The 25894-nt window shown below is 43.0% G+C and overlaps 1 protein-coding gene across 1 annotated transcript in view; it reads right to left on the bottom strand.

Annotated features, from left to right (window-relative positions):
* LOC122801541 overlaps window positions 1-25894 on the bottom strand; it is a gene marked incomplete in the record, with an annotated part of 1254309 nt that overhangs the window by 766204 nt on the left and 462211 nt on the right. The window contains 1 exon segment of the mRNA XM_044070969.1: window positions 19661-19756. Within this exon segment, the coding sequence (XP_043926904.1) occupies window positions 19661-19756 (96 nt within the window).

Genomic DNA, 25894 nt, shown 5'->3' with positions numbered 1-25894 from the left:
GGTCGATGTAGATACAAATTGGAAGGCAAAAGGGAGTGGGGTAGTGGTTGTGGAGGAGTTTTGAAAGGAGCTGGTGGGGTGTAGTTTGCTAGCTAGTGATTGGATGGTTTAGGTAAAAAAATTAATGATGTTAGCAGTTTCCTCTGGAGTTTTAAGGTCGCATGTTGAGGGGGTGGAGGTTTGGCCAGGGTGGAGCAGTTTATGCCTGCCCAAAATTTTTTAGGTTTGTTCTGATGTTTTTGCTGAAGATGTTGATGGAAGTTTTTTTTTTCCTAACAATGTGGCTTTCTTGTTATCATTCCTTAGTTGTTGGAATTTAATATGGTCAAGTAGGTCTTTGGATGTGCGCCAATTGTCCCATGCTTTATTTCTTGCTATGATTTCGGTTTCTTTAGAGAGCCACAGGGGGCAGTCTTAGTTTTGGCTGTAGGGGTAGGTACAGGAGCGTGGGAATCTAGAATGGAGAGGCATTTAGAATTAAAATAGTCTACAGAATCATCTAGCGGAAGTTCTTTAAGTATGGCCAATTGCATGCTCTGACTTCATTCTAAGAGTCAGTGGCGTTAAAGTTCTTGTTGTTTCTGATAGATTTATAAAGAAAGTACAGTTGTGTACACCTACCATAAATGTAGATGTTCGAGTGTCTTCACTGTTGCAGTCATGACTGTAGGTTTCTCCCCTGCCGGCAGGCAGACCCAGGTCGGCCAGAATCCCAAAGTCTGGGTCCAGCGTCGGCTGTTCAACCATGCTCCCTGACGTCAGAGCGCCAGGAGTACAAAGCTGACAGCAAACGCCATCTTCTCCAGTTTTTCTTGCCTCAGATGTCAGGAGTCCCAGAATGAAAAAGGTCCCATAACCTTTGCAAATACACCTCAAAAGAATGGTGAAAAAAGAAAATACACAAAAGTAAAAATAAGAGGGGACAGGAGGGAGGGAAACCCAGACTGCACCAGTGAAGACACTCGAACATCTACATTTATGGTAGGTGTACACAACTGTACTATGTTCATCGTGTTCCACTGTTGCAGTCATGACTGTAGGGTAGAATCCCAAAGCAGAAAGAAAGGGAGGTGGTCATAAAGAGGAAGGGGCGGCTAAAAGGCCCTGCAAGACTGCAGAGGCAAAGCCTGCCCTAGACTTAGAGTAGAGAGGTAGATTGTAGTGCTTAGAAAATGTATGCACTGAACTCAAGTTGCAGCTTCCAAAATATCCTTGGTAGGAACTCCTCTGAGGAAGGCCGCAGAAGTGGCAGTAGCTCTGGTGGAATGAGTCCGTATACTCCCTGGCATTTGCTTTCCATGGTGAGAATAACAAAATCTGATTCCATGAGCAATCCATTTAGAAATGGTTTTGAAATGGCTTTACCTTGGGAACTGGAAGCATAAGAAACAAACAATTGTTCTGATTTTCTGATGTCCTTGATTCTGTTCAGGTAAAGACGTAGCTGTCTGTGTACATCCAAGGAATGTAAGATCCTTTCCCCTTTATTTTGAGGAGTGGGGAAAAAGGTTGGCAAGTGTATAGTTTGATTTAAAGTCACTTTGGAAACCACCTTAGGCATGAAGGTAGGATTAGTCCTCAAAGATACCCTGTCTTGATGAAAAATAATATATGGTTCCACAGCCATTAGAGCTTGTAACTCTGAAACCCTCCTGGCAGAGGTTAGGGCTAACAGGATGGCTGTCTTCCAAGATAAAAACTTGATGTCAGAAGCAGCAGCAGGCTCAAAAGGAGGCAAGGTTAGTTTTTCCAAAACATAGTTGAGATCCCAAGCAGGAATAGGAGGAGATCTAGGAGGTCTTAAGTTCTTAGCTCCTCTGAGAAACTGTCGCATGAGCTGGTGGGAAAAGATGGGAGGGTCTGTGTTATAATGAGCAGAAATAGCAGAGGCATGTATTTTAATGGAAGAGAAAGAGACCCTTGTGCAAGAGATCTGTCAAGTAAAGTAAAATTAAAGTAATGTTGGGAAGAAGAGGATCAGAATCCTGAGCCTGCATCCAGGAACAAAATCTTTTCCATTTTCCTGCACAAGATTTTCTAGTGCTAGGACGTCTGGCTTCTAAAATGACATCCATAACCTGCTTGGGCAGTAAAGAAGAAATCAAAGGCCCTGGATTAACCAGGCCGCCAGGCTGAGAGTTCTGACATGGGAGTGTAGAACCTGTCCCTGATGTTGGGACAGAAGGTTCGGAGACTGAGGTAAAACTCAAGGGGGCTCCAGGCATAGGTTTTTTAGAGTTGGATACCAAAACTGCCGAGGCCAATTTGGAGCCAGCAAGATGATCATCTTGGGCTTGTCCTGTTTTATCTTCAATAAAACCCATGGAAGAAGAGGGAGAGGCGGAAAGGCATGTCCCGAGAGGTTCTTCCAACTGAATGACAGGGCGTCCACTCTCCAAGCTTCTGTGTGGAAAATCCTGGTGCAAAAAGTCTGTAGCTGATGATTGAGATGGGATGCAAAGAGGTTTATGTGAGGACATCCCCAGACTGCTGTTATCATCCTGAATATTTTGGTGTCCAGCATCCACTCGTGTGGATCCGAAAGATGTCTGCTCAGACCGTCTGCCAGGAAGTTTTGTTTCCCTGGTAGAAACTGAGCTTGAAGATCCAGATTGCAAGACAGAGCTGTGTCCCATAGATCCATGGCTAGTCTGCAAAGGGGGTAGGAATGAGATCCCCCTTGCTTGTTTGTGTACCACATAACTGTGGTGTTGTCTGTCCGTATTAACAGTTGTCCTGGTTGTAAAAGATTCCTGAAGGCCAATAGAGCTTTCTGAATGGCTAACATTTCCTTTAAATGGCTAACATTTCCTTTAAATTGATATGCAGGTGCTTCTGATCCTATGTCCAAAGGCCCTGCAAACAATTGCCCTGAAAATGAGCTCCCCAAGCATAATCCGAGGCGTCCGTGGTTAGAATCTGAGAGGCAGGAGGCAGACGGAAGGGCTTCCCTTTGTTTAGAGCACATGCCCTGGACCACCAAAGAAATTCCTTTTGAAGGCAAGGAAGAATGGAGATCAGTATGTCTAAACTGTGGCAATGCTGAGACCATACACTTTTTAGGTACCACTGTATTTTCCTCATGTGTAGTCTTGCATGTGGTACGAGAAGGATGCAGGAGGCCATGTAACCCAAAGCCTGCAGGAATTTCCTTGCAGATAGACGAGTTAAAGTTGCCAAGGTTCTGAAAGTTGAAGCCAGCTGTAACTGTTTTTCGGATGTCAGAAATGCCATCTGGGTTGTGGTGTTTAGAAGTGCACCCAGAAAGGTTATCTGTTGTGATGGTGTCAAATTTGACTTTATGTTTACAGAGAATCCCAGGAACTTCAGGAGGTTCTGTACAAATTCTAGATGCTGGAGTAAAACATCCTTGCTGTCTGCCTGAATTAGACAATCGTCCAGATAAGGGTAAATTTGAATTCCCTTGAGTCTGCAATAAGCTACTACTGGAGCCAGGCATTTGGTGAAGACCCTGGGCGCAGTAGATAATCCAAAGGGCAGTGCAGAGAATTGAAAGTGCCTCGATCCGGCTTTGAACCTGAGGTATTTTCAGCGATCCTGCCTGATGGGAATGTGTAAATATGCCTCCTTTAAATCCAAAGTTACCATCCATGCATTTTTGGACAGCATTGGAAGTAGCTGCTGTAGAGTAAGCATCTTGAATTTTGGAATCTCTAGAAAGGTGTTCAAGACCGGCAGATCCAGAATGGGTCTCCATGAGTTTTGCTTCCTTGGGACTAAAAAGAGCCTTGAATAAAACCCTTTTCCCATCTCTGAAAGAGGAACCAGTTCTATGGCATTCATAGCCAAAAGAGCTTCCACCTGGTTTAAGGTCTCCGTCCATTGATGTTTTGGAAGGTCTGGCCATCCGCTTGGCCTTGGCAAGGTATGAAAATGGAATTTGTAACCTCTTAAAACCACATCCAAAACCCATTTGTCTTGGGTTATTTGAGTCCAATTTTGATAAAAAAGAGTTTTCCTCCGAGAGGGGCTTCCAGGGAAGAAGCTCCTGTAGCCCCACAGAGGGAGTCATTGAGTTTGTTTCCTTTGAGATTGTGACCTGTCCTCTCCTCCCCTAGGGGGGGAAGCAGTCCACTGTCTTGGTCTATAAGCAGCTTGTGATTGAGGCTTCCCTCTGGAACGTCTGTATCTACCCCTCTGAGGCCTGTCTGAAGTGGAAAAGGACCAATTTTTTGAAGGCCAATTCCTGCGAAATCTAGGAGGCTGTACTTGTACGAAATCTTTAACTGTTTGCATGGATTTCGCCTTATCCTCCATCTTTTTAATCACCTCTTCAGCTTTCGATCCAAACAAAACATTATGCTGAACAGGAGCATCCAATAATTTTGCATTTACCTGTTCAGGTAAATTTTGTTCCTTTAGCCATGCATGCCTCCTAATGAATGTGCCAGAGGCTGTAGCCCTACAAGAAGCCTCCAAGGCATCAAATCCACAGTGTAAACCATGCTTCAGTGGCATGCAATAAGTCATGTAATTCCTTATCTGCACACGCAGAAATGGAAGTAAGCTTTTGTTTTAAGACAGACAATAGAAATTGCTGGTATTTAAACATATGAAACTGACAGTTTAAAGCCCTAATGGACAAAGTAGCAGAAGTGTACACCTTTTTGCCCCATCTTTCCAAGGATCGAGAATCCTTTTCAGTAGGAGTAGGATTTTTGGCAGAAGCAGCCTTAGCTCCCTTAGGACCCTGAGAAATGGTTTCAGGGTCAGCAGAAGGGTTCTTGTATAAAAACTGATGGGAATCAGGAACCCTGTAATATCTATCAGGCTTCACAGGAGCAGGAGGAAAAGAGTCAGGGGTTAAGTTAGCCTCCGAAAAGGCATCATCCACAATATCCAAAACAGGAGGAATAGCCAGGGGTCTATGTTGGGGAAGAAGAAGAAATTCCCTCAACCTTTTCTTAGATTCCGAATACTCCTGTCCTTCCCAGTGGAAATGTTCCCTCATTTCATGTAAAGTTTCCCCAAAAGAGAAATCCTCAGGGGGAGAAACTGAAGGAATGGATTCTTCAGCATCAGAATCCTCATAAGGAGGGAAAGAATATTCCTGATCAGAAGAAACTGAGGAAACAGAAGCCTGATCAGAGGAATCATAAGAAACATCCTGCCTTGGCCTTTTGTCTGGAGGGGGATGAGAACCCCTAATCATAGTAAGTAAATCCTCCGCCATCTTGAGTAACTTTCTGTGACTTGGGAACCAGTTCAGAAGAAGCCTGTGTAGAAGTCTTTGATTTTGAAGGAGTCTTTGCCTTTGTCTTTGCCTTTATTAGTAGCTGAGTAGGCCTGAAAACCCCTTCGGAAGCCGGTACCTGCACAGCGGCTCCAGACCCATCCGAAGGAGCATTGTCCGAAGGTCCTGCAAAATAAATATTTAAAGGCATGGTTGGCTCCTCATGAGAGTCCGTTTCGGCCGTCTGTTCTGAAATGGCCAACGACAGGGGCTGCAAAAGCGCCGCACTGACGACGGCCGAACCTGAAGCTGGCTCCGCTTGTGCACTATCATCAGATTTGGACCTCGGAGGCCTGTCTTTATCCTTGCGACATTTGTGAACTCCCGTAGCTGGGACCGTATCAGACGACATTTTGTAGTTAAAGCGCCTACCGAAGTAATGAAAAGCAAAATCGTACCTTCGCTTAATTGTATGTTGATTGAATCTAGCACAAAACCGACAACTAGCTACGTCGTGGTCAGGGCCCAAGCAAGGAATACAGTAAGAATGAAAATCCTTATGAGGTATTTGCATCCCACATGAAATACAATTAACTTTTTCCGACATCGGAGTGGAGCAAGAAAAAAGTTTCCCCAGCGGGGTACTTAGCTTTGAGTGGAGAAGAAAGTCTTCGGACCGAAGTGTATCAGTAAAATTAGTCAGGAGTCAGCCGACCGGCAATTGCGAACTGCTATCACCGCACGGCAAGAAAGACTGGAGAAGATGACGTCTGCTGTCAGCTTTGTACTCCTGGCGCTCTGACGTCAGGGAGCATGGTTGAACAGCCGACGCCGGACCCAGACTTTGGGATTCTGGCCGACCTGGGGCTGCCTGCCGGCAGGGGAGAACCCTACAGTCATGACTGCAACAGTGAAACACGATGAACATCTTGGTGGTGGTTATCTACTTTATGCTTAATGATGTAACTGGGAGAGTACCTGTGTGTTATACAGGTCAGAGTGATTGTTGCTAAGAATCCAGACCAGGATACTGCCTTTGTAGTTGGATTTATTTATTCTGGTGGGTGAGGAATACAGGTTGGGTATAGCCGTGAAGGTTTATATGGGTGGTGGGAGATTTGGAGGAACAACTGTACCAGTCAATATTAACGTCACCCAACACCATAGGTTTCATGGGAATACGTATTAGAAAGCCATTGGAGGAAGTCTTCTAGGGTATTTGCATTGTTGCCTGGGGGGATATAAATGCAGGCAATTTATATAGATTTACTTTTGTTAAGCTGTAGTTTGCTAACTAGGGCTTCTGCATTATTGAACAGGGGGGGTGCTGCTGTGGGGCTGGAGTGACATCTACTGTGTTTTTAAACAGAACTGTTACTCCTCCACCTTTCCTGGCGTTTCGGTCTAGTCTAAGTATGTTGTACCCTGGTGGGATAACCTCATCATTTTTAGTTCCTGGTTTTAGTCCGGTTTCTGTAAGATATAGCACATAAGACGAGTAGGTGGCTAGAAGGGCATGAAGATTATGGGCCTTGTTAATACTCCTGATGTTTAGGTGACAGGTCAGAACAGAGTTAGGGGACCTTGCATTTGGCCATATGCTGAAGGTGGCAGTGGGCTGGGAACTTGTGGGAAGGGTGGGTCCAGAGTTAGGGTGGATGTCTCCATCCCTCATCAGAGGGAAGTGTGCCATGATTATTCGTTTCAGCACTTTACTTATTTTATGATAATACCTAGTTTGAGGAGATGGTCTGTGGTTTAGTTAGTTGGTGGTTGTTAAAAGTGGAGAGGACAGGTTTGTAGTGAGCTAGGGGTTGGTCTGATTCACTCAAGGTGGAAGCAGAGATGGTATGAGATACAGGGTGGTGAAAGCCAAGATAGGGCTGGTTTTCATAGATGGTGAGGTGAGGTGATATAGCCCAGGTAATATAAAGTACAGTTTTGTACCTACCATAAATGTAGATGTTAGAGTGCTAATACAGCTGCAGTCATAACAGATGGGTTCTCCTGCCGTCAGGCGGGTCCTCGGTCAGTAGAATTCCAAAGTCTAGGTCCGGCGTCGGTTGCCGTCGCTTCTTCCCTGACGTCAGTGCGCCAGGGGTATAAAAGAACCAGCAGACACCATTTTCTTCAGTTTTTCTTGCCCTAGATGTCAGGTGCCCCCAGAAGGAAGGCAATACATACATTTGTGTAATAAAGCAATGCAATATAATCAAAATACAGTAGTTGCAAGCAAATACACCATAAAAGAATACCTCAATCAGGTTGTATGAGGAGGTGTTAGCCAATAGGCCTGTCCCAAGAGGGGAAGGAGGGAGGGAAACCTGGACTGCAGCTGTATTAGCACTCGAACATCTACATTTATGGTAGGTACAAAACTGTACTATGTTCATCGTGCATACAGCTGCAGTCATAACAGATGGGTAGAATCCCAAAGCTAAGAAAGGGGTGGTAGGCACTAGGTGGAACTAGGAGGAGCCAGAATGCCCTGCAAGACTGCAGTGGCAAAGCCTGCTCTAGTTTTGGAGTATAATGGTAGGTGGTAGTGCTTGGAGAAGGTATGCACAGAACTCCAAGTGGCTGCTTCCAAAATATCTTTGGTAGGAACTCCTCTGAGGAAAGCTGCAGAGGTAGCTGTGGCCCTTGTGGAGTGAGATCTGATGCCTGCAGGTACAGTTTTACCATGAAAAGAGTAACAAAAGCGTATGCAGTGGGCTATCCATTTTGAGATTGTCTGTTTGGAAATTGGCTTCCCTTGAGCTCCTATAGCATAGGACACAAAGAGCTGTTCTGATTTCCTAAAAGGCTTTGTTCTGTCCAAATAATAACACAGCTGTCTGTGGATGTCCAAGGAATGTAGTAGTCTCTCCCCTTTGTTTTGAGGATTAGGGTAAAAGGTAGGTAAGTGTATAGCCCGATTCAAAGCTACCCTGGATACCACCTTTGGCATAAAGGACGGGTTGGTTCGTAAGGAAACCGTGTCCTGATGGAAGATGATAAAAGGCTGCACAGCCATGAGGGCTTGTAGTTCCGATACCCTACGAGCTGAGGTGATAGCCAGAAGGAAAGCTGTTTTCCAGGACAAATATTGCAAATCTGTTGAGGCAGCTGGCTCAAAAGGAGGCAAGGTCAGCTTTTCTAGAATGAAATTGAGATCCCAAGCAGGTATTGGTTGTTTCCTTGGGGGGTTTATATTCTTAGCCCCTCTGAGGAACTGTCTTAAGAGGGGGTGAGAGAATAAAGGTGGATCAGTGTTGTATTCTGCAGAAATGGCTGAGGCATGGATTTTGATGGAGGAGAATGAAAGTCCACTGCTTAGCAGCTCAGCTAGATACTGTAATATTTGAGGTAAATTCAGTTTTCCAGGATTTTGGCCCTTTTTCTCATTCCAGGCACAAAACCGTTTCCATTTTGCGGAGTAAGCTTTTCTAGTAGACGGCCTTCTGGCCTCCAAAATGACATCCTGCACCTCCTTGGAGAGTTGGGTCTGTTGTGATGTTAAGGAATCTTCCATGCGGCCAGATTGAGTGTTTTCAGCTGACTGTGAAGAGTTTTGAAGCTGTGCTGAGTCAGAAGAGGCATTAGAGGTAGGGTCCATGGAGGGGAATGAGTCAGGCTCCTCAGGAGTGGGTACCAGTGCTGTCTTGGCCAGTCTGGAGCAATGAGAATCATCTTTGGTCCGTCTGCTCTGGTTTTTAATAAAACTTTGGGCAGCAGAGGAAGAGGTGGAAAGGCATAAACTGTCATTGTTGTCCAACTGAAAGAGAGAGCGTCCACTCTCCAGGCCTGTGGATGAAAAGTCCTTGAGCAGAATTTTGTCAAATGGTGATTTTTGTGGGAGGCAAAGAGATCTATGTCTGGCCTTCCCCATGCTTGAATTATCTCTGTAAAAACTTGAGGATGCAACTTCCATTCGTGTGGATCTGTCATATTTCTGCTTAGATTGTCTGCCAGCATGTTTTCCTTGCCTGGCAAGTACTGTGCTTGAAGTTCGATTTGTAATTCCAGGGCCATGTTCCAAAGTGACATGGCCAGCCTGCATAGGGGGTATGAATGGGTTCCTCCCTGTTTATGTACCACATTACTGTGGTGTTGTCTATCCTTATCAATAGTTGACCTGGATGCAGAATGTCTTTGAAAGCTATAATAGCATTTCCAAACCAAAGAAAAACAAGCTTCAAAGCAGGATCTGACCAATGTAATCCACTGAGTAAACGAGTGCCAAGTGGGTAGTTGCAAGAAAATTTATTGATAAAAAACAAGCGCTTTCGCTCGGCTAGATACCGAGCTTTTTCAAGTTAAAAATGAATTAAAAACATTGGAAACAGTGCCATTTTATACATCTTTTCCTATCACATGGTTAGCTAGTTAGCTGTTCGTCTTAAGTCAATTAACAATTAGTGAGGAGTGCTACTTTAGTGAAGCAACACTCAATTTAAAAAGGAGAAATGATCATATGTTTAAAAAGAAATACCCACATTACAAAGCATTGCACATTTAAAACATAAAATACACTGTTTAAAAATGTACGTGCTAATGCTCATGTATTAACTCTATTAGCAAGTGTGTATACATATAAAACCTATTAAATGAACTGCATTATCAGTTATGTTAAAAACTGTATTCCTGTTCATAATTTTTGTGATAAATATATTTGGTGAATGTTAAAAATTTTAAAAATAGTAGAAATAGAAAACATACATCTGTAGAGAAAAAATTGTTGAAAAAAGTATACAAGCATAAAGTTTACTGTAGTTAAAAAGTCATGTTGCAGCAGACACCTACAACAGTGAAAGATCTTACTGTGAAATGTGTGTCTACTTACAAACCTACAAGCGAGCTCTTCTAATTTTCAGAACACTGCTGATGTTAACACTCTCATTTAAACCTGGGGCTCTACTTGCTTCTAACCTGAGTTGCCAGAAAAGTTCTCTATATTCTAGACTGGTTTCCCAGTCACCACCCCTAGCATTGGGAAGTACTTGTTCCAATACCAAGAACTTGAATTTGAAATTCTTGCAAACCAAGGAATGCTTATATAAAGCATTTGATTCCTTTTGTTTAGAAATGTCATGTAAATGCTCATAAATTCTTCTTCTAAAAGGCCTTTCTGTTTTGCCAATATAGAAACTAGTGCAGGTGGTACAGAACCCTAAGTATACCACTCCTTTGCTGCCACAGTTTGTAAAAACTTTAGGTTTAAACAGAAAGTTCCTAGAAACAATGTAAATACCAGGGGTGTCAAAAATAGTGTTACATTGTTTGCAGGCACCACATTTAAAGGTGCCTGCTTTGGGCAATTGAGTGTTCGTTCTGGTATGGTTGTTCCCTTCAAAAATTTCTTTGAGGTTGGTGTTCCTCTTTCTAATAAACTTTGGGTGTGGTGGTATAATATTTTTCAATTCATCATGTAGTGAAAGAACTGGCCAATGCCTGTGGAAAATTTCTTCAACTTCAAAGGAGTTGAGACAGTAAGTATAAATGAACCTGCCATAAGTGTGGTCAGGCTTTTTAATGTCAGTGTGATGAACAACCACATCTGCACCTAAAAGAGGGGGATAGAGTGTTTCTCTGCTGCCCATGACCTGTTGGGCTAAAGTAGTTAAAAGCGTTAAGGGGTATCCTCTTTCAAGAAATAGAGATTTTAGGAAGTCAATCTCTTCTAAACAATCGTGTGTAGTACTGGACATTCTAGAAGCTCTTATGAATTGTCCTTTGACAATGCCCTTTTTCTGATAGAAGGGGTTTCCACTCTGAAAGTGTAAGCATGCATTAGAAAAGGTTGGGCTTCCTATACAGTTTAGATTGGAATACATTATTGACCCGATCCTTGTATAAGGTTACATCAAGGTAATGTAGTTCGTCATTACTAATCGTATACGTAAAAGATAAAAAATGGGTGGTTGAGTTTAAATACTTGATGAAATCCAAAAATTCATCATGGGTTCCTGCCCAAAAAATGCATATATCGTCTAGGTACCTTCTTGTAGTGCACTAAATATTGTACCCAGGTGGTAGAAAAAATAAACCTATGTTCCCATCTGTGTAAGACTGTGTTAGCATAAAAGGATGCACAAGGAGTGCCCATAGCTACTCCTTTTTTCTGCTTGTGTATTTCACCATTGAAATGTATATAGTTGTTTTCTAAAATTGTTTCCATGTATTCAACTAACAGGTTAGTTATAGTGTTGCCCAGATTGGTTTCAGTACTTAATACTTCATTAAACCACTCTAAACCCACTGAATGTGGAATACTTGGGAATTGATCAACTATATCTATAGTGATCAAAAGAAGTTCCGGTTTGTAAAAAGCATGTTTTATTCCTTTGAGAAAATCCCAGGAGTCCTTACAAACGTGTTCTAATGATGTTCCGAACTGTTTTGTTACCTGATCAATAAATTTCCCTAAAGGTTCTGTAATGCCTCCTGCCCCAGATACAATTGGTCGAAACTTTAAAGGGTCAAGCCCTTTGTGTATCTTGGGGATTCCGAAAATAACAGGGATTCTTGGTTTGTTGACATACAAGTAGTTGCAAAGCTTTTCATTAATAGCGCCTTGAAGTAGGTGGTCAGTTAACATAAAACTGATCTTCGAATAGGCGATATTAGCCTCATTTCTAGATACTAGCTCGTACTGGTTAGAATCCTGCAACATGCTGTAAATGTAGGTATCATAATCAGAGTTGTACATCAACACCACCCCTCCCCCTTTATCAGGTTTCACAACTCTAACATTCTCTTTCTTGAGATAGTTAATGAGTCTGAGTTCTTGTTGGTCTAAGTTGGTTGGAGATGTTTTAGCTACTTTGGACCGGAATGATCTAAGGTCCCTATCAACAAGTTCCTCAAAGACCTTAATAGATGGGTGGGTGGGGGGGTTGAAAGTACTACTCCTACTCAATTTGTTGTTGGTATAGGGTTGCCCCTTGAAGTAGAGTGTAAGATTTAAATTCCTTACAAAAAGTTTCAAGTCTATAAGAGTGTTCACTATATTGAGGGGGCGTAGGGGTACAAATTGGAGACCTCTGGTTAGCAAGTCAAATGCGCCCTGCTTAATGTCAAAGTCTGTATAGTTGAAAATAGTAAAATTATCTTTCTTGATTACAACACAGTTACTACCATGTGTAAAAGGACATGTTATGTTCATTCTGAGACACATTGCCAGCTTGACATGCTACTATCTCCTGTTCCACCCTTGAGGTGTCTGTTTTTGTCCCCTCCCCCCCGTTCTCCCGGGGAGTTGCTGAAAATCCTGGGGGAGTTCTTTCCTTCCTTTGTCAGCCAGCCTTTCGCTTCTACGAAGTGGTTCACTATATTTTAAATTGTGTTCTTCGGGAATGTTCCCCTGGTTGTTGTTATTAATATAACTACCCACATTTGGTTTATTGACCCATCGTGATCTACCAGGCAGTGGATATACCACTCCTTCACGATATTCAATGAGGTCACGTTCTAATTTACGTACTTTTCGGTTAAGGATTCTAACACAAAACTGATCTACTTCATCAAACACTATCATAGTTAAATTTTACACTCTGAAAATTTCTGTCATTCACTAAATGAGTTGTTTAAACCATTTAGCTCAGTTAGAAGAATATCGGCTTTCGCCTCATATTCCAAAACCATAGCATTTAAAATTTCAATACTATATAATAGTATTTATTACTGCTAGCATTTCCTTTTGACTGATGTGAAGGTGCTTTTCTTTTTGGGACCATTTGCCCTGAATGCACCGATCTGTCATGTGCGCCCCCCAGGCATAGTCCGAGGCGTCTGTTGTGATGACTTGATTTGCTTGAGGCTTGCAGAATGGGAGACCTGTGTTTGTTTGGCAAGCTTGAGCCCACCACAGAAATTCCTTTTGAAGACATGGAATTAGTGGTATAATTGTTTCCAAACTGTGGCTGTGTTGTGACCATAGGTTTTTCAGGTACCATTTAAGTTTCCTCATATGCAGCTTTGCACATGGGATTAGTAGGATGCAAGATGCCATGAATCCCAGAGCCTGCAGGATTTTCCTTGCAGTCAGCCTGGTGAAATTTGCTAGTTTTCTGAAGTATTGAGTTAGTTGCCCCTGCTTCTCTGACGTGAGGTAGGCCATCTGGGTGTTTGTGTCCAAGTTGGCACCCAGGAAAATTATTTTCTGAGAGGGTATTAGCCTTGGTTTCTTTTTGTTGACTGTGTATCCCAGAGAATTCAACATTACAAAAGCCAGATGTTTCAGAAGTATGTGCTTGCTGTCCGCTTGGATCAGGCAGTCGTCCAAATATGGGTATATTTGTATCCCTTGAAGTCTGCAGTAGGCAATTACTGATGCCAGGCATTTCGTGAATACTCTGGGCACATTAGATAAGCCAAAGGGCAATGCAGAGAATTGATAATGGGTTTAACCTGCAAGAAATCTGAGGTATCTTCTGCAATTTTGTCTGATTGGGACATGCAGGTATGCCTCCTTGAGGTCCAATGTTACCAGCCAAGACTCCTTGCCCAGCATGGGAAGAAGCTGCTGTAATGTGAGCATCTTGAATTTTGTGCAGTAAAATGGGTTTAGGATGGATAGGTCCAAAATAGGTCTCCAATCTTTTCCCTTCCTTGGTACCAGGAAGAGTCTGGAATAAAAACCTTGACCTTGGTCGTGAGTAGGTACCTCTTGAATAGCTTTCATGTCCATGAGATCTAAAATTTGTCTTTCTGTCTCTGCCCTTTGATTGTGTGGCAGGTTTGGCATGCCTCTCATTTTTGGAAGGGTGTGAAAATGGAATCTGTAGCCTCTGTTAATAATGTCCAGGATCCATTTGTCTTTTGTGACAATATGCCAATTTTTTGAAAATAATGCCAGTTTTCCGCCTAAGGGTGCTGCCATTTGAGCCTTGCTTGGCATGCAAAGGGGAAGTCATTGGGCTTGCTTTCTGAATGGCTGCGAACTATCCTCACCACCTCTTTGTGTAGGAGCTTGCCATTGTCTGCCCCTAAACGATCCTTGGGATTGCCCTCTGCCCCTCGGGCGCCTGTATCTACCTCTTTGGGGTCTTTGATATAAAAAGTGCTTCAACAAAGTATTAGTTAAAGGGTGTGTACATTTATGCAACCAGCTTATTGTATTTTTTTTTTATAGTTTTCTCCCAACAGGTTTATTCTTCATTTTGTTATTCCCATCATGGCAAGGAGATTCCGGCTGGGATTAGGCCTCATTCCACAAGGGCTACTGCCACTTCAACAGCATTTCTAAGGGGGGTGGCAACTAAGGATATTTTGGAGGCAGCTACTTGGAGTTCAGTGCATACTTTCTCTAAGCATTACCACCTTCCTCTCTACTCTAAATCTAGGGCTGGTTTTGCCACAGCTATTTTGCAAGGCATGTTGACAGCTCCTGCTTCCTTATGATTTGCCAGCCTCCCTTACCTCTGCTTTGGGATTCTACCCAATGGTTAGACTCCTTCAAGTCTGGTTGTTCAGGTTGTGACATTTTACTTCTCAACTGTGATAACAGAAACTGTTGGTACTTTAGCATATGGAACTGGCAGTTTAATGCCCTCATGGTTAAGGTGGCCGAGGTGTACACCATTTTTCCCCACCTTTCTAAGGATCTGGAATCTCTCTCGGAAGGTAATGGGTTTTTAGCAGTGGAGGCCTTAATTCCCTTGGGGCCCTATGAGATAGTTTCTGGGTCAGCCGCATGGCTTTTGTATAAAAATTGGTGCGAGTCAGGAACCCGGTAGTACCCGTCAGGCTTGACTGGGGCTGGAGGTAAAGAATCCGGGTTAAGGCAGGCCTCCGAGTACACATCATCTAGTATGTCTAAGACAGGCGGTATAGCCAGAGGCCTGTGCTGAGGTAGCAAGAGAAAATCCCTAAGCCTATTCTTGGAATCTGAGTACTCTTGGCCTTCCCAGTGGAAGTGTTCCCTTAAGGCATGCAAGGTTTCCCCAAATGAGTAATCCTCTGGCGGGGAGACAGAGGGAATGGACTCCTCAGCATCAGAATCTTCAAATGGGGAGTAAGAATGTTCCTGTTCATCAGAGTGCTCTGAAATAATGGAGGCCTGGTCAGAGGAGGGGGATTCTTCCTCCACTCTGGGCCTTTTGTCCAGGGGGGGGGGGGGGGTTGAGAACCCCTGATAAGAGTAATCAAATCCTCAGCCATTTTAAGCATCTGTTTTTTAGGCATGGGGCCTGGAGAAGGGCCCTGTGGAGCTTGTCTCTTAGAATGCATGGCTGCTTTAGACTTAGTGAAAGCCTTGATAGAAAAAGAAGAGGAAGGTCTGAAGACACCTTGAGAGGAGGCAGACCTGTCTACATTTTGAGATTCACCACCAAGAGTGGCTTCGGTATCTGTAGTCTGGGTGTGGGCCGAGGAGCCTGCGACCTCGGGCACAGAAGACACCGCCAATGAAGTGTCGTCGGTAGGCAGGGGCTGCGTAGCCGCCTCGCTGAGAACCGGACCACCTGTAGTCGGCTTTGGCGTGGTGTTGGTAGAGGCCGTGGACCTCGTGTGTCGGTCCTTATCTTTGCGTTTTTTAGACAAAACTGGAGTCGGAGTATCCGACGACATAATATAGTTAAATCTTTTGCCAAAATAGCACTGGGCGAACTCCACCCGACGCTTAATGGTGCGTTTGTTGAATGAAGCACAAAAACGACAGACCGAGACGTCGTGATCTGGGCCTAAGCAAGGAATGCAGAGGGAATGAAAATCCTTATGCGGTATTTGCTTCCCACAAGAAATACAATTATTAACTTTGTCTGACATCGGTCTGAGGCAAGAAAAGTTTCCCCAACGGGGTACTTAGCTTTAAAGAAGACTTCAGTTGCAAAATTTTCGTAATTTCAGGAGCTAACCGACCGGCACTTGCGAACTGCTTCTGCTTCGGGCACCACGCGGCAAGAAAGACTGAAGAAAATGGCGTTGGCTGGTTCTTTTATACCCCTGGCGCTCTGACGTCAGGGAAGAAGCGACGACAACCGACGCCGGACCTAGACTTTGGAATTCGGCCGACCGAGGACCCGCCTGACGGCAGGAGAACCCATCTGTTATGACTGCAGCTGTATGCACGATGAACATCTGAGAGGAACATAACTGGTCTCATCTTGATGATAATGGTACCTGGTAAGGAATGTGGGTGGAGAATTTAGGGGTTGTTGGCGGGAAGGGGTGATGTCTGGAGGTGCGGGTTATCAATATGTTGGAGGGGGAGTGGTTTATTGGGCATAAATTTAGCAGTAGTGGGGGCAGGTGGAATTTGGGGGCAGGGTGGGGTGTGGAGCGAGCACAAGTGAAGCGAGGGCAAGCGGAGCTACACCAAGTTACAAGGATATCCAGGGTCTGTGAGTATGCAGGCTTAAAGAATACAACTTAGTGTTTTTACTCAATTCTTTTTAAAGTGAGCTGCAATTTATTCAATGCTTTTAAAAGTGAGCTGTGTTTTACTCAATACTGTATTAAAGTCTGTAGCTTAGCCAGGCAATTTCGCTGACTGTTGGGAGAAAGCAAGCTTTTAACCTGAATTTTGTACAAATATTTTATTTCTTTAGCAACTGTGAGGTGAAGTAAGCAGGGGGGATGTGTTTTACAGGCTGTTTGAGCTGTAGAATGTTTTTTTTATTAATTACAGCAGCCTGACTAGGGAGTCTAAGACTGTTAAGCTATCTTTTACTATGGACCCTAGGCTAGCTGTAGACCCAAGTTCAGCCAAGCAATCTATTAGCACAACGGTTACACTTAAGATATAGACCTTGCAAGTCCTTTTCCTTAGTGAGGGACAGTGCAGGAATGCTTTTCTTTCAAATCAAATCAAAATAATTAAACTTAAGACATGTGAACCTAATTACTATACTGAAGGCTATGATGGAAAAAGTATAATAAACCTTCCAAAATATATGAAATACTTGCCCATCTTTGTTAGAAGGAAAAGGGTTAGCTGAAAAGATGTTTGGCAGAGGATGGTTTTGAAAAGAAAATCAATTCACTGCAGAGTGCGAGCTAGGGTTTGAAGACAGAGAAATTTCTGGGTCTAAGGAACCTTATACAATTTATCAGACTTCTTAGGGGCAAAAAGCTTATTGCGAGGCAAACTGCTGGCTGTCAAGAAAGGATAGTCTAATGCTGGCAAGACAAGAAAAAGAGCTACAGGCTGAAGAAAATCCACCAGCATTAAATCTCAATACTTTTCAGGCATTCTGACACTTGTTTTACCTCTCAATTGAAAACTCATTCATTCTGGCAATAGTATCAGAAAAAGATAACTCATCAGGAGATCTGAAGAAAAAATTCCCTCAGAATCAGATTCCCCCTCCTTTGGCAAAGGAACTAGGGAAACTAAAGCTAAAATTTTCAGGTAAGACTCAAAAGTCAAAGATTAAAATACTTTAAATAAGCCCTTAGTAAAGCTCAGAAATCTTGTATGCCCTTCCCTTTGTGAAAGAAAAATGCCAGTTTTCTTTTCTTGGGAGACACACAGATAAAAACAATCCAACCACTGGTTGGTTCTCTGGAAATCAAGCTCCTTAGAGCAGCTTCTCAGTACACCATCATCTGCTCCCTCCTCAAAGACAAACAAGTGTGGTTTTCCCCTACCTAAACAGGGCAGCCGAACAGCAGTTTCTCAAAGAGCAACACCAGATGGAAGACCGAACAGCAGCTTCTCAAGGAGCAACACCAGATGGAAGAAATCTATGAGTGGCTCAAAGTACCAGGAATCACTCATTGACAGCTGATTCAAACAGGAAGTCATATGAAGACAAAAGCCTCCCAAACACCTTTCTTCTTTTTGTGGACTGGGGAGGAAGAAGCAAACACCTTAAAGCCTGGCCTATATTTCTACCAAACAAGTGTTTCAGACAAGCAAGTAGTGAAGTCTTGGACAATTGGTTGCCCAACCTGACTGAAACAAAGTAGATTTTGAGGTAAATTTTGTAATGGCAGGCTGAAAAATTACCAATCCTAGCCCCTAGATGTATAATTTTTTTTTAAAATAAAACCTTTTCTCACATTTTGAAAGGTATTTCCTCACAGAGAATACGGACTAAAAATGTAACTTATGATACAATTTTTGTGACAACCACTAAAAACACCCGTCCAATCCACTGGCAATTTCTGACAAGTTCAACTTTTTTCACAAATTGCAGAGTGGAAGGTATTCCCCAACAGGGTACTTATCTACTCAGTCCTGGAGACTAGCTAGTCATTCAATTAGTTATAGCCCACAGAGAAGAGGACATTTTGACTGCAAGATTCTGAAGGTTTAACCTCCTAAGCACCAACTTCATGTCATGCTCCTCAAGCTGCTCAGCAGTTAGGCCACATGGATGGTGCCTTTAATTTTTGGAAGCTAGATGGTTGTCATACCTTGGGCCGGATATAACCCATGTAGCTTAGGCTACTGCAAGAGTGATCTAAGGATAAACATCTCTATCCTCCTTTTTCTTATTCTTGCTATGTCACACATCTTAACATCCCAAGGTAGAAGATCTTTTAATGTTCATTTTTCCTGTGGTCAAGTAGTGTCCATGAGATGAGATGTTTAAAAATAGTACAATCTGATGACTGCTGTTCCAGCCTGAGGCTGGATACTCAAACTGTGTGGATCTTAGGGAGGAATCCTGTGACCATGTCTGGTGCACTAGAAAATCCAGAAGCCTCATCTGTTATAGAAAGGATCCACTATACCATGATTGAATTCTGTAATAGGAAATGAAGTTAACACTATCTATTAATTTGTTTCCGTCTTCAATAAAAGTAATCAAACATAAAACTTCTGAAACAATTGTTCACACCTTCAAATGAGCTAATAAACTGTTTACTTAGAGAAGTTGAAAGGGAAATAATTGTGTATAGGATAAAATAAAGCAGTCTATCAAGAATGAAGGAGGTATAAAATGAAGTAAAAGTTGTTGGTAGAAATTGTAAAGAACGGTTAAAAAGAAGTACTATACTAGCAACCAAAGTGAGAATTGTAAGAAAGCTCGAATCTTACATACTGAAGAGTAAAAAACTGATTTAAAATTCTAGTGATGCCCTCTGAAGATGGAGAGTCAGTGCTTCCGTGCACCAGTACATTGTGGGAACAAAGAGAAGAGTTTTCCAAAAGATTCTGAACAGAGAGAAGGCATCTGCTGCAAACAGTCCAACTGCTGTAGTGTAAGGACTGGATCAAGCAGACAAGTGCTGAACAGCATATACAGTGGATATAGGTCACATTTAAGGTGAGAAAAGTTTGGAAATGATTTATTGTGATCACAAAAACCTGGCATTTTAACAGGGGTGTGTACACTTTATATCCACTGTATTAATGCTTAAAACATGTTACAGAATATGGTTCTTCTCACCTCTAAATCTAATATGCACAAATCTTTCACTACACACAGCCGTAATCCTACAATACTCAAACGATGAAAGAAAAAGCATTCACTGCCTAGTAACAGCCCATAAACAAAATCTCACAAATAAACCAAAGTAAAACGAATATACCTCATGTACTGGATTCATAGCTGTGCAAAGGGATGGTACACAGTCTGGTTCTATAAGATCATCAAACCTCACGTTCTGGTAAACGACTGTTTTTTTCTTTAAAGAAAAGAAAACAAAAAATAATGTTAAACTGTCCAAAAAAGTACAATCAAGAAATAACTGATTTCAGCATAAACTTCTACCTTCTTGAGGTACAGCTATGTGAGCCCTCACTGCATCAAATGATCTTCAGAAGGGCACTCTACAAGAGTAAAAACTAAGGTGCCTCTTCCTGACAGACCTCTCCGATTCTTCAAAGATCTCAGACTTACTACTCGGTATACATTTGCCCTCTGCCACCAAAGAACTGGGCGTCACTGCATCAGCTCAGCCACATATTCCCCAGCTCCACTACCACACTGCAAAGATGAACTACACCAAAAAGCCACAAAAAATTAAGGGCAGAAGACTATAATTTATATATAATAAGGGACAGCATACAAAAATGCAAAGGAACCACCATCCAATAATGGACATGAAGGGTAGTATGCATTCACAGCAATATGGCTTTCTTTAAGAGTAACACTTAATCTGACTTCTTTCATACATGCAAGTTTGAGAGGCTTTCCTACAATGCCGAACGCTCAGGAAAATCTCAAGCAGTAGAATTACACATGCTGAGAGTAGAAGGATTCATAAAGCCCAAGATGTAAATGTGCAAAAATCTGAATCCTGTCGCTCTATTTCCAAAGGAGAAACAAATCCTATAGTGGAGATCAAAGTAGTACAGCTTATCAAATGTAAACAGCAATGACTAAATACTGCAAATGTCTACAACAGACATTTCTGTAGCAAGTTCAAACTGCTCATCTTCCATAAGTCTAGAAACCCCTGACTGTATTCTGCAAAGGAACAAGCAACACTGACAAAGCAATGCTGCTGACAGACCATCTGCATTGTGCCACCCCCCCCCCCAAAAAAAAAAAAACATGCCATGGTGCAAGAGATAAACTGGACAAGCTTCATTAGTAAAAGCACTTGTATACATCAAAAGTATGAAGGTCTGTCTCTCCTGTGGACTATTCCACCAGAAGGAACACAACAGAGATGAACATACCAGACCATGGGACAATCTGGAAATCACATTTGGCAGAAAACATGCATTCTCTTCCAGAGTGAACTAAGCTTCTTGTGCAGCAACTTCAATAGCACAAGCACTTGTTTACATCAAAGGTATGAAGGTCCGTCTTCTCTGTATTCTTCCTACAGAAAGGATACAAGACAGCTGAATGGACTTGAATACGGGGCATTTGAAAAACATTTGGCAGAAAATGTGTAGTCCCTTCTGAGACACAAAAGCACCCTGTAAAAGATCAAATACAACCCTGTCTAAACGACGACCTTCTGGTCTAAAATCTACCAGGCAGATGTAATAGCTAAAAACGTACAGCTGCACAAAGTTATGCATCCCACAGTAAATTTGTGCTAAGTACAGCTGTGTAATATCTTACCATAACGGTAGTTGCCCTCGCGTTCACTGCTGCAGTACTCTTAACATTCAGGATTCCCTGCTGTGGAAGCTTGTTGTCCGGCCAGTATACCAAAGACTTCCTGTTGCATTTAGAAGCAAGCCTGAACGTCACTCAAATGCTTCTAGCATACTGTAGGGGCATAAAAGTGATGTTCACGTTTACCATAAAAAGAACTGATTGCCCCAGTAGGAACACCAGTCCAAGGAAACAGGTAACCTGTACATCCAGGAAGAACAGGAATGGGGGAAGGCGGGAGCAAACACTGCAGCAGTGATGGTAAGGACATCTACCGCTATGGTAAGATATTACACAACTGTACTATGTCCTTACATTCACTGCTGCAGTATTTGTAACATTCGGGAGAGTGCCAAAGCTCAAGAGGAAACTTAGTAAGGGGAAGGAGAAAGAGTCGAAGAACTGCATTAACAAAACCAACCCTAGCTCTGGAGATACCATCCAACTTCTAGTGTTTTGTAAAGGTATGCACAGACCACCAAGTAGCTGCTTCAAGAATAGAATTAGTATCTAACCCCTTGTAAAAAGCACCAGGAGAAGCCACCTCTCTAGTAGCATGAGCCTTGACTGAAGAAGGAAGGCTCCTGCAATGAAAGGTGTACAAAACGAAATAGCCTTAGAAGTCTAAGAAATAGTTTATAACAGCAAAAACAAAATACTTGCTGAGCAAAGCAATGAAGGGAACTAGCAGCTCAAAAATCACTCCCAATAGATGTCCGTGATGGATAAAATCCAAATGCTTCCAGTCCAAATAATCCAAAGCGTGTTTAAGAAACAAAAAATAGGCTTATTGATAAAAAGGTTAGCGCTTTCGCAGTCGCTTCATCAGACGATTCACCAGGTTGGAATTTTGTTTTAAGAAATAGTTTGCTTGAATACAGCTAGACGCAAAGATCTAGGATGAAAAGAAAACACTAGATCAAACTTACAAATAGCCTTAAGTCTGATCCAAATAAATTCTGAGCTGCCTATGCACTTCCGAAGTACGCAGCACCCTCTCACTGTCAAGACTGCAGATAGGGGAAAAAAAAAGGCAGATTAATAGAGTAAGGGAAAGCTCATTAACCACCTTGGGCGTAAAGGAGGGATTAGTGTGCAAGGACACCCTGTTCTCATGAAAAATCAAAAAAGGAGAACAAGCCATAATGGTCTGCAACTCAGACAACCATTTGGCAGAAAAGAGCTAACAGAACAGTTGACCAAGAACAATGTTTCAAGGAAACCGAAAAGTACAGTTTTGTACCTACCATAAATGTAGATGTTCGAGTGCTAATACAGCTGCAGTCATAACAGATGGGTTCTCCTGCCGTCAGGCAGGTCCTCGGTCGGCCGAATTCCAAACTCTAGGTCCAGCGTCGGTTGTCGTCGCTTCTTCCCTGACGTAAGAGCGCCAGGGGTATAAAAGAACCAGCAGACGCCATTTTCTTCAGTTTTTCTTGCCCCAGATGTCAGGTGCCCCAAGAAGGAAGGCAATACATAATTTTGTGTAATAAAGCAATCCAAAATAATAAAAAAACAGTAGTTGCAAGCAAATACACCATAAAGGAATACCCCAAGAGGGGAAGGAGGGAGGGAAACCTGGACTGCAGCTGTATTAGCACTCTAACATCTACATTTATGGTAGGTACAAAACTGTACTATGTTCGTGCATACAGCTGCAGTCATAACAGATGGGTAGAATCCCAAAGCTAAGAAAGGGGTGGTAGGCACTAGGTGGAACTAGGAGGAGCCAGAATGCCCTGCAAGACTGCTCTGGCAAAGCCTGCTCTAGTTTTGGAGTATAATGGTAGGTGTTGGTGCTTGGAAAAGGTATGCACAGAACTCCAAGTGGCTGCTTCCAATATATCCTTGGTAGGAACTCCTCTGAGGAAAGCTGCAGAGGTAGCTGTGGCCCTTGTGGAGTAAGATCTGATGCCTGCAGGTACAGTCTTACCATGAAGAGAGTAACAAAAGCGTATGCAGTGGGCTATCCATTTTGAGATTGTCTGTTTGGAAATTGGTTTCCCTTGAGCTCCTACAGCATAGGACACAAAGAGCTGTTCTGATTTTCTGAAAGGCTTTGTTCTGTCCAAATAATAACGCAGCTGTCTGTGGATGTCCAAGGAATGTAGTAGTCTCTCCCCTTTGTTTTGAGGATTAGGGTAAAAGGTAGGTAAGTGTATAGCCTGATTCAAAGCTACCCTGGATACCACCTTTGGCATAAAGGACGGGTTGGTTCGTAAGGAAACTCTGTCCTGATGGAAGATGATAAAAGGCTGCACAGCCATGAGGGCTTGTAGTTCCGATACCCTACGAGCTGAGGTGATAGCCAAAAGGAAAGCTGTTTTCCAGGACAAATATTGCAAATCTGTTGAGGCAGCTGGCTCAAAAGGAGGTAGCGTCAGCTTTTCTAGTATGAAATTGAGATCCCAAGCAGGTATTGGTTGTTTCCTTGGGGGTTTTATATTCTTTGCCCCTCTGAGGAACTGTCTTAAGAGGGGATGAGAGAATTAAGGTGGATCAGTGTAGTATTCTGCAGAAATGGCTGAAGCATGGATTTTGATGGAGTAGAATGAAAGCCCACTGCTTAGCAGCTCAGCTAGATACTGTAATATTTGAGGTAAATTCAGTTTTCCAGGATCCTGGCCCGTTTTCTCATTCCAGGCACAAAACCGTTTCCATTTTGCGGAGTAAGCTTTTCTGGTAGACGGCCTTCTGGCCTCCAAAATGACATCCTGCACCTCCTTGGAGAGCAAGGTCTGTTGTGATGTTAAGGAATCTTCCATGCGGCCAGATTGAGTGTTTTCAGCTGACTGTGAAGAGTTTTGAAGCTGTGCCGAGTCAGAAGAGGCATTCAAGGTAGGGTCCATGGAGGGGAATGTGTCAGGCTCCTCAGGAGTGGGTACCAGTGCTGTCTTGGCCAGTCTGGAGCAATAAGAATCATCTTTGGTCTGCCTGCGCTGGTTTTTAGTAGAACTTTGGGCAGTAGAGGAAGAGGTGAAAAGGCATAAACTGTCATTGCTGTCCAACTGAAAGAGAGAGCGTCCACTCTCCAGGCCTGTGGATGGAAAGTCCTTGAGCAGAATTTTGTCAACTGGTGATTTTTGTGGGAGGCAAAGAGATCTATGTCTGGCCTTCCCCATGCTTGAATTATTTCTGTAAAAACTTGAGGATGCAACTTCCATTCGTGTGGATCTGTCATATTTCTGCTTAGGTTGTCTGCCAGCGTGTTTTCCTTGCCTGGCAAGTACTGTGCTTTAAGTTCGATTTGTAATTCCAGGGCCATGTCCCAAAGTGACATGGCCAGCCTGCACAGGGGGTATGAATGGGCTCCTCCCTGTTTATGTACCACATTACTGTGGTGTTGTCTGTCCTTATCAATAGGCGACCTGGATGCAGAAGGTCTTTGAAAGCTGTAATAGCATTTGTTACTGCTAGCATTTCCTTTTGATTGATGTGAAGGTGCTTTTCATTTTGGAACCATCTGCCCTGAATGCACCGATCTGTCATGTGCGCCCCCCAGGTGTAGTCCGAGGCGTCTGTTGTGATGACTTGATTTGCTTGAGGCTTGCAGAATGGGAGACCTGTGTTTCTTTGGCATGCTTGAGCCCACCACAGAAATTCCTTTTGAAGACATGGAATTAGTGGTATTATTGTTTCCAAACTGGCTGTGTTGAGACCATAGGTTTTTCAGGTACCATTGAAGTTTCCTCATATGTACCTTTGCACATGGGATTAGTAGGATGCAAGATGCCATGAATCCCAGAGCCTGCAGGATTTTCCTTGCAGTCAGCCTGGTGAAATTTGCTAGTGTTTTGAAGTATTGAGTTAGTTGCCCCTGCTTCTCTGGCGTGAGGTAGGCCATCTGGGTGTTTGTGTCCAAGTTGGCACCCAGGAAAATTATTTTCTGAGAGGGTATTAGCCTTGATTTCTTTTTGTTGACTGTGTATCCCAGAGAATTCAACAACCTTATTACAAAAGCCAGATGTTTCAGAAGTATGTGCTTGCTGTCCGCTTGGATCAGGCAGTCATCCAAATATGGGTATATTTGTATCCCTTGAAGTCTGCAGTAGGCAATTACTGATGCCAGGCATTTCGTGAATACTCTGGGCAGTAGATAAGCCAAAGGGCAATGCAAAGAATTGATAATGGGTTGAACCTGCAAGAAATCTGAGGTATCTTCTGCAATTTTGTCTGATTGGGACATGCAGGTATGCCTCCTTGAGGTCCAATGTTACCAGCCAAGACTCCTTGCCCAGCATGGGAAGAAGCTGCTGTAATGTGAGCATCTTGAATTTTGGTGCAGTAAAAATGTGTTTAGGATGGATAGGTCCAATATAGGTCTCCAATCTTTTCCCTTCCTTGGTACCAGGAATAGTCTGGAATAAAAACCTTGACCTTGTTCGTGAGTAGGTACCTCATGAATAGCTTTCATGTCCATGAGATCTGAAATTTGTCTTTGTGCCTCTGCCCTTTGATTGTGTGGCAGGTTTGGCATGCCTCTCATTTTTGGAAGGGTGTGAAAATGGAATCTGTAGCCTCTGTTTATAATGTCCAGGATCCATTTGTCTTTTGTGACCATATGCCAATTTTTTGAAAATAATGCCAGTTTTCCTCCTAAGGGTGCTGCCATTTGAGCCTTGCTTGGCATGCAAAGGGGAAAGTCATTAGACTTGCTTTCTGACTGGCTGTGAACTACCCTCACCACCTCTTTGTGTAGGAGCTTGCC

The sequence above is a fragment of the Protopterus annectens genome, chromosome 5.part0 (genome assembly GCF_019279795.1).
Source record: "Protopterus annectens isolate FY-2018-M chromosome 5.part0, PAN1.0, whole genome shotgun sequence".
Taxonomy (NCBI): Eukaryota; Metazoa; Chordata; order Ceratodontiformes; family Protopteridae; genus Protopterus; species Protopterus annectens.
The sequence above is the reverse complement of the archived record's forward strand: the minus strand, read 5'-3'. Positions and strand labels throughout refer to the sequence as shown.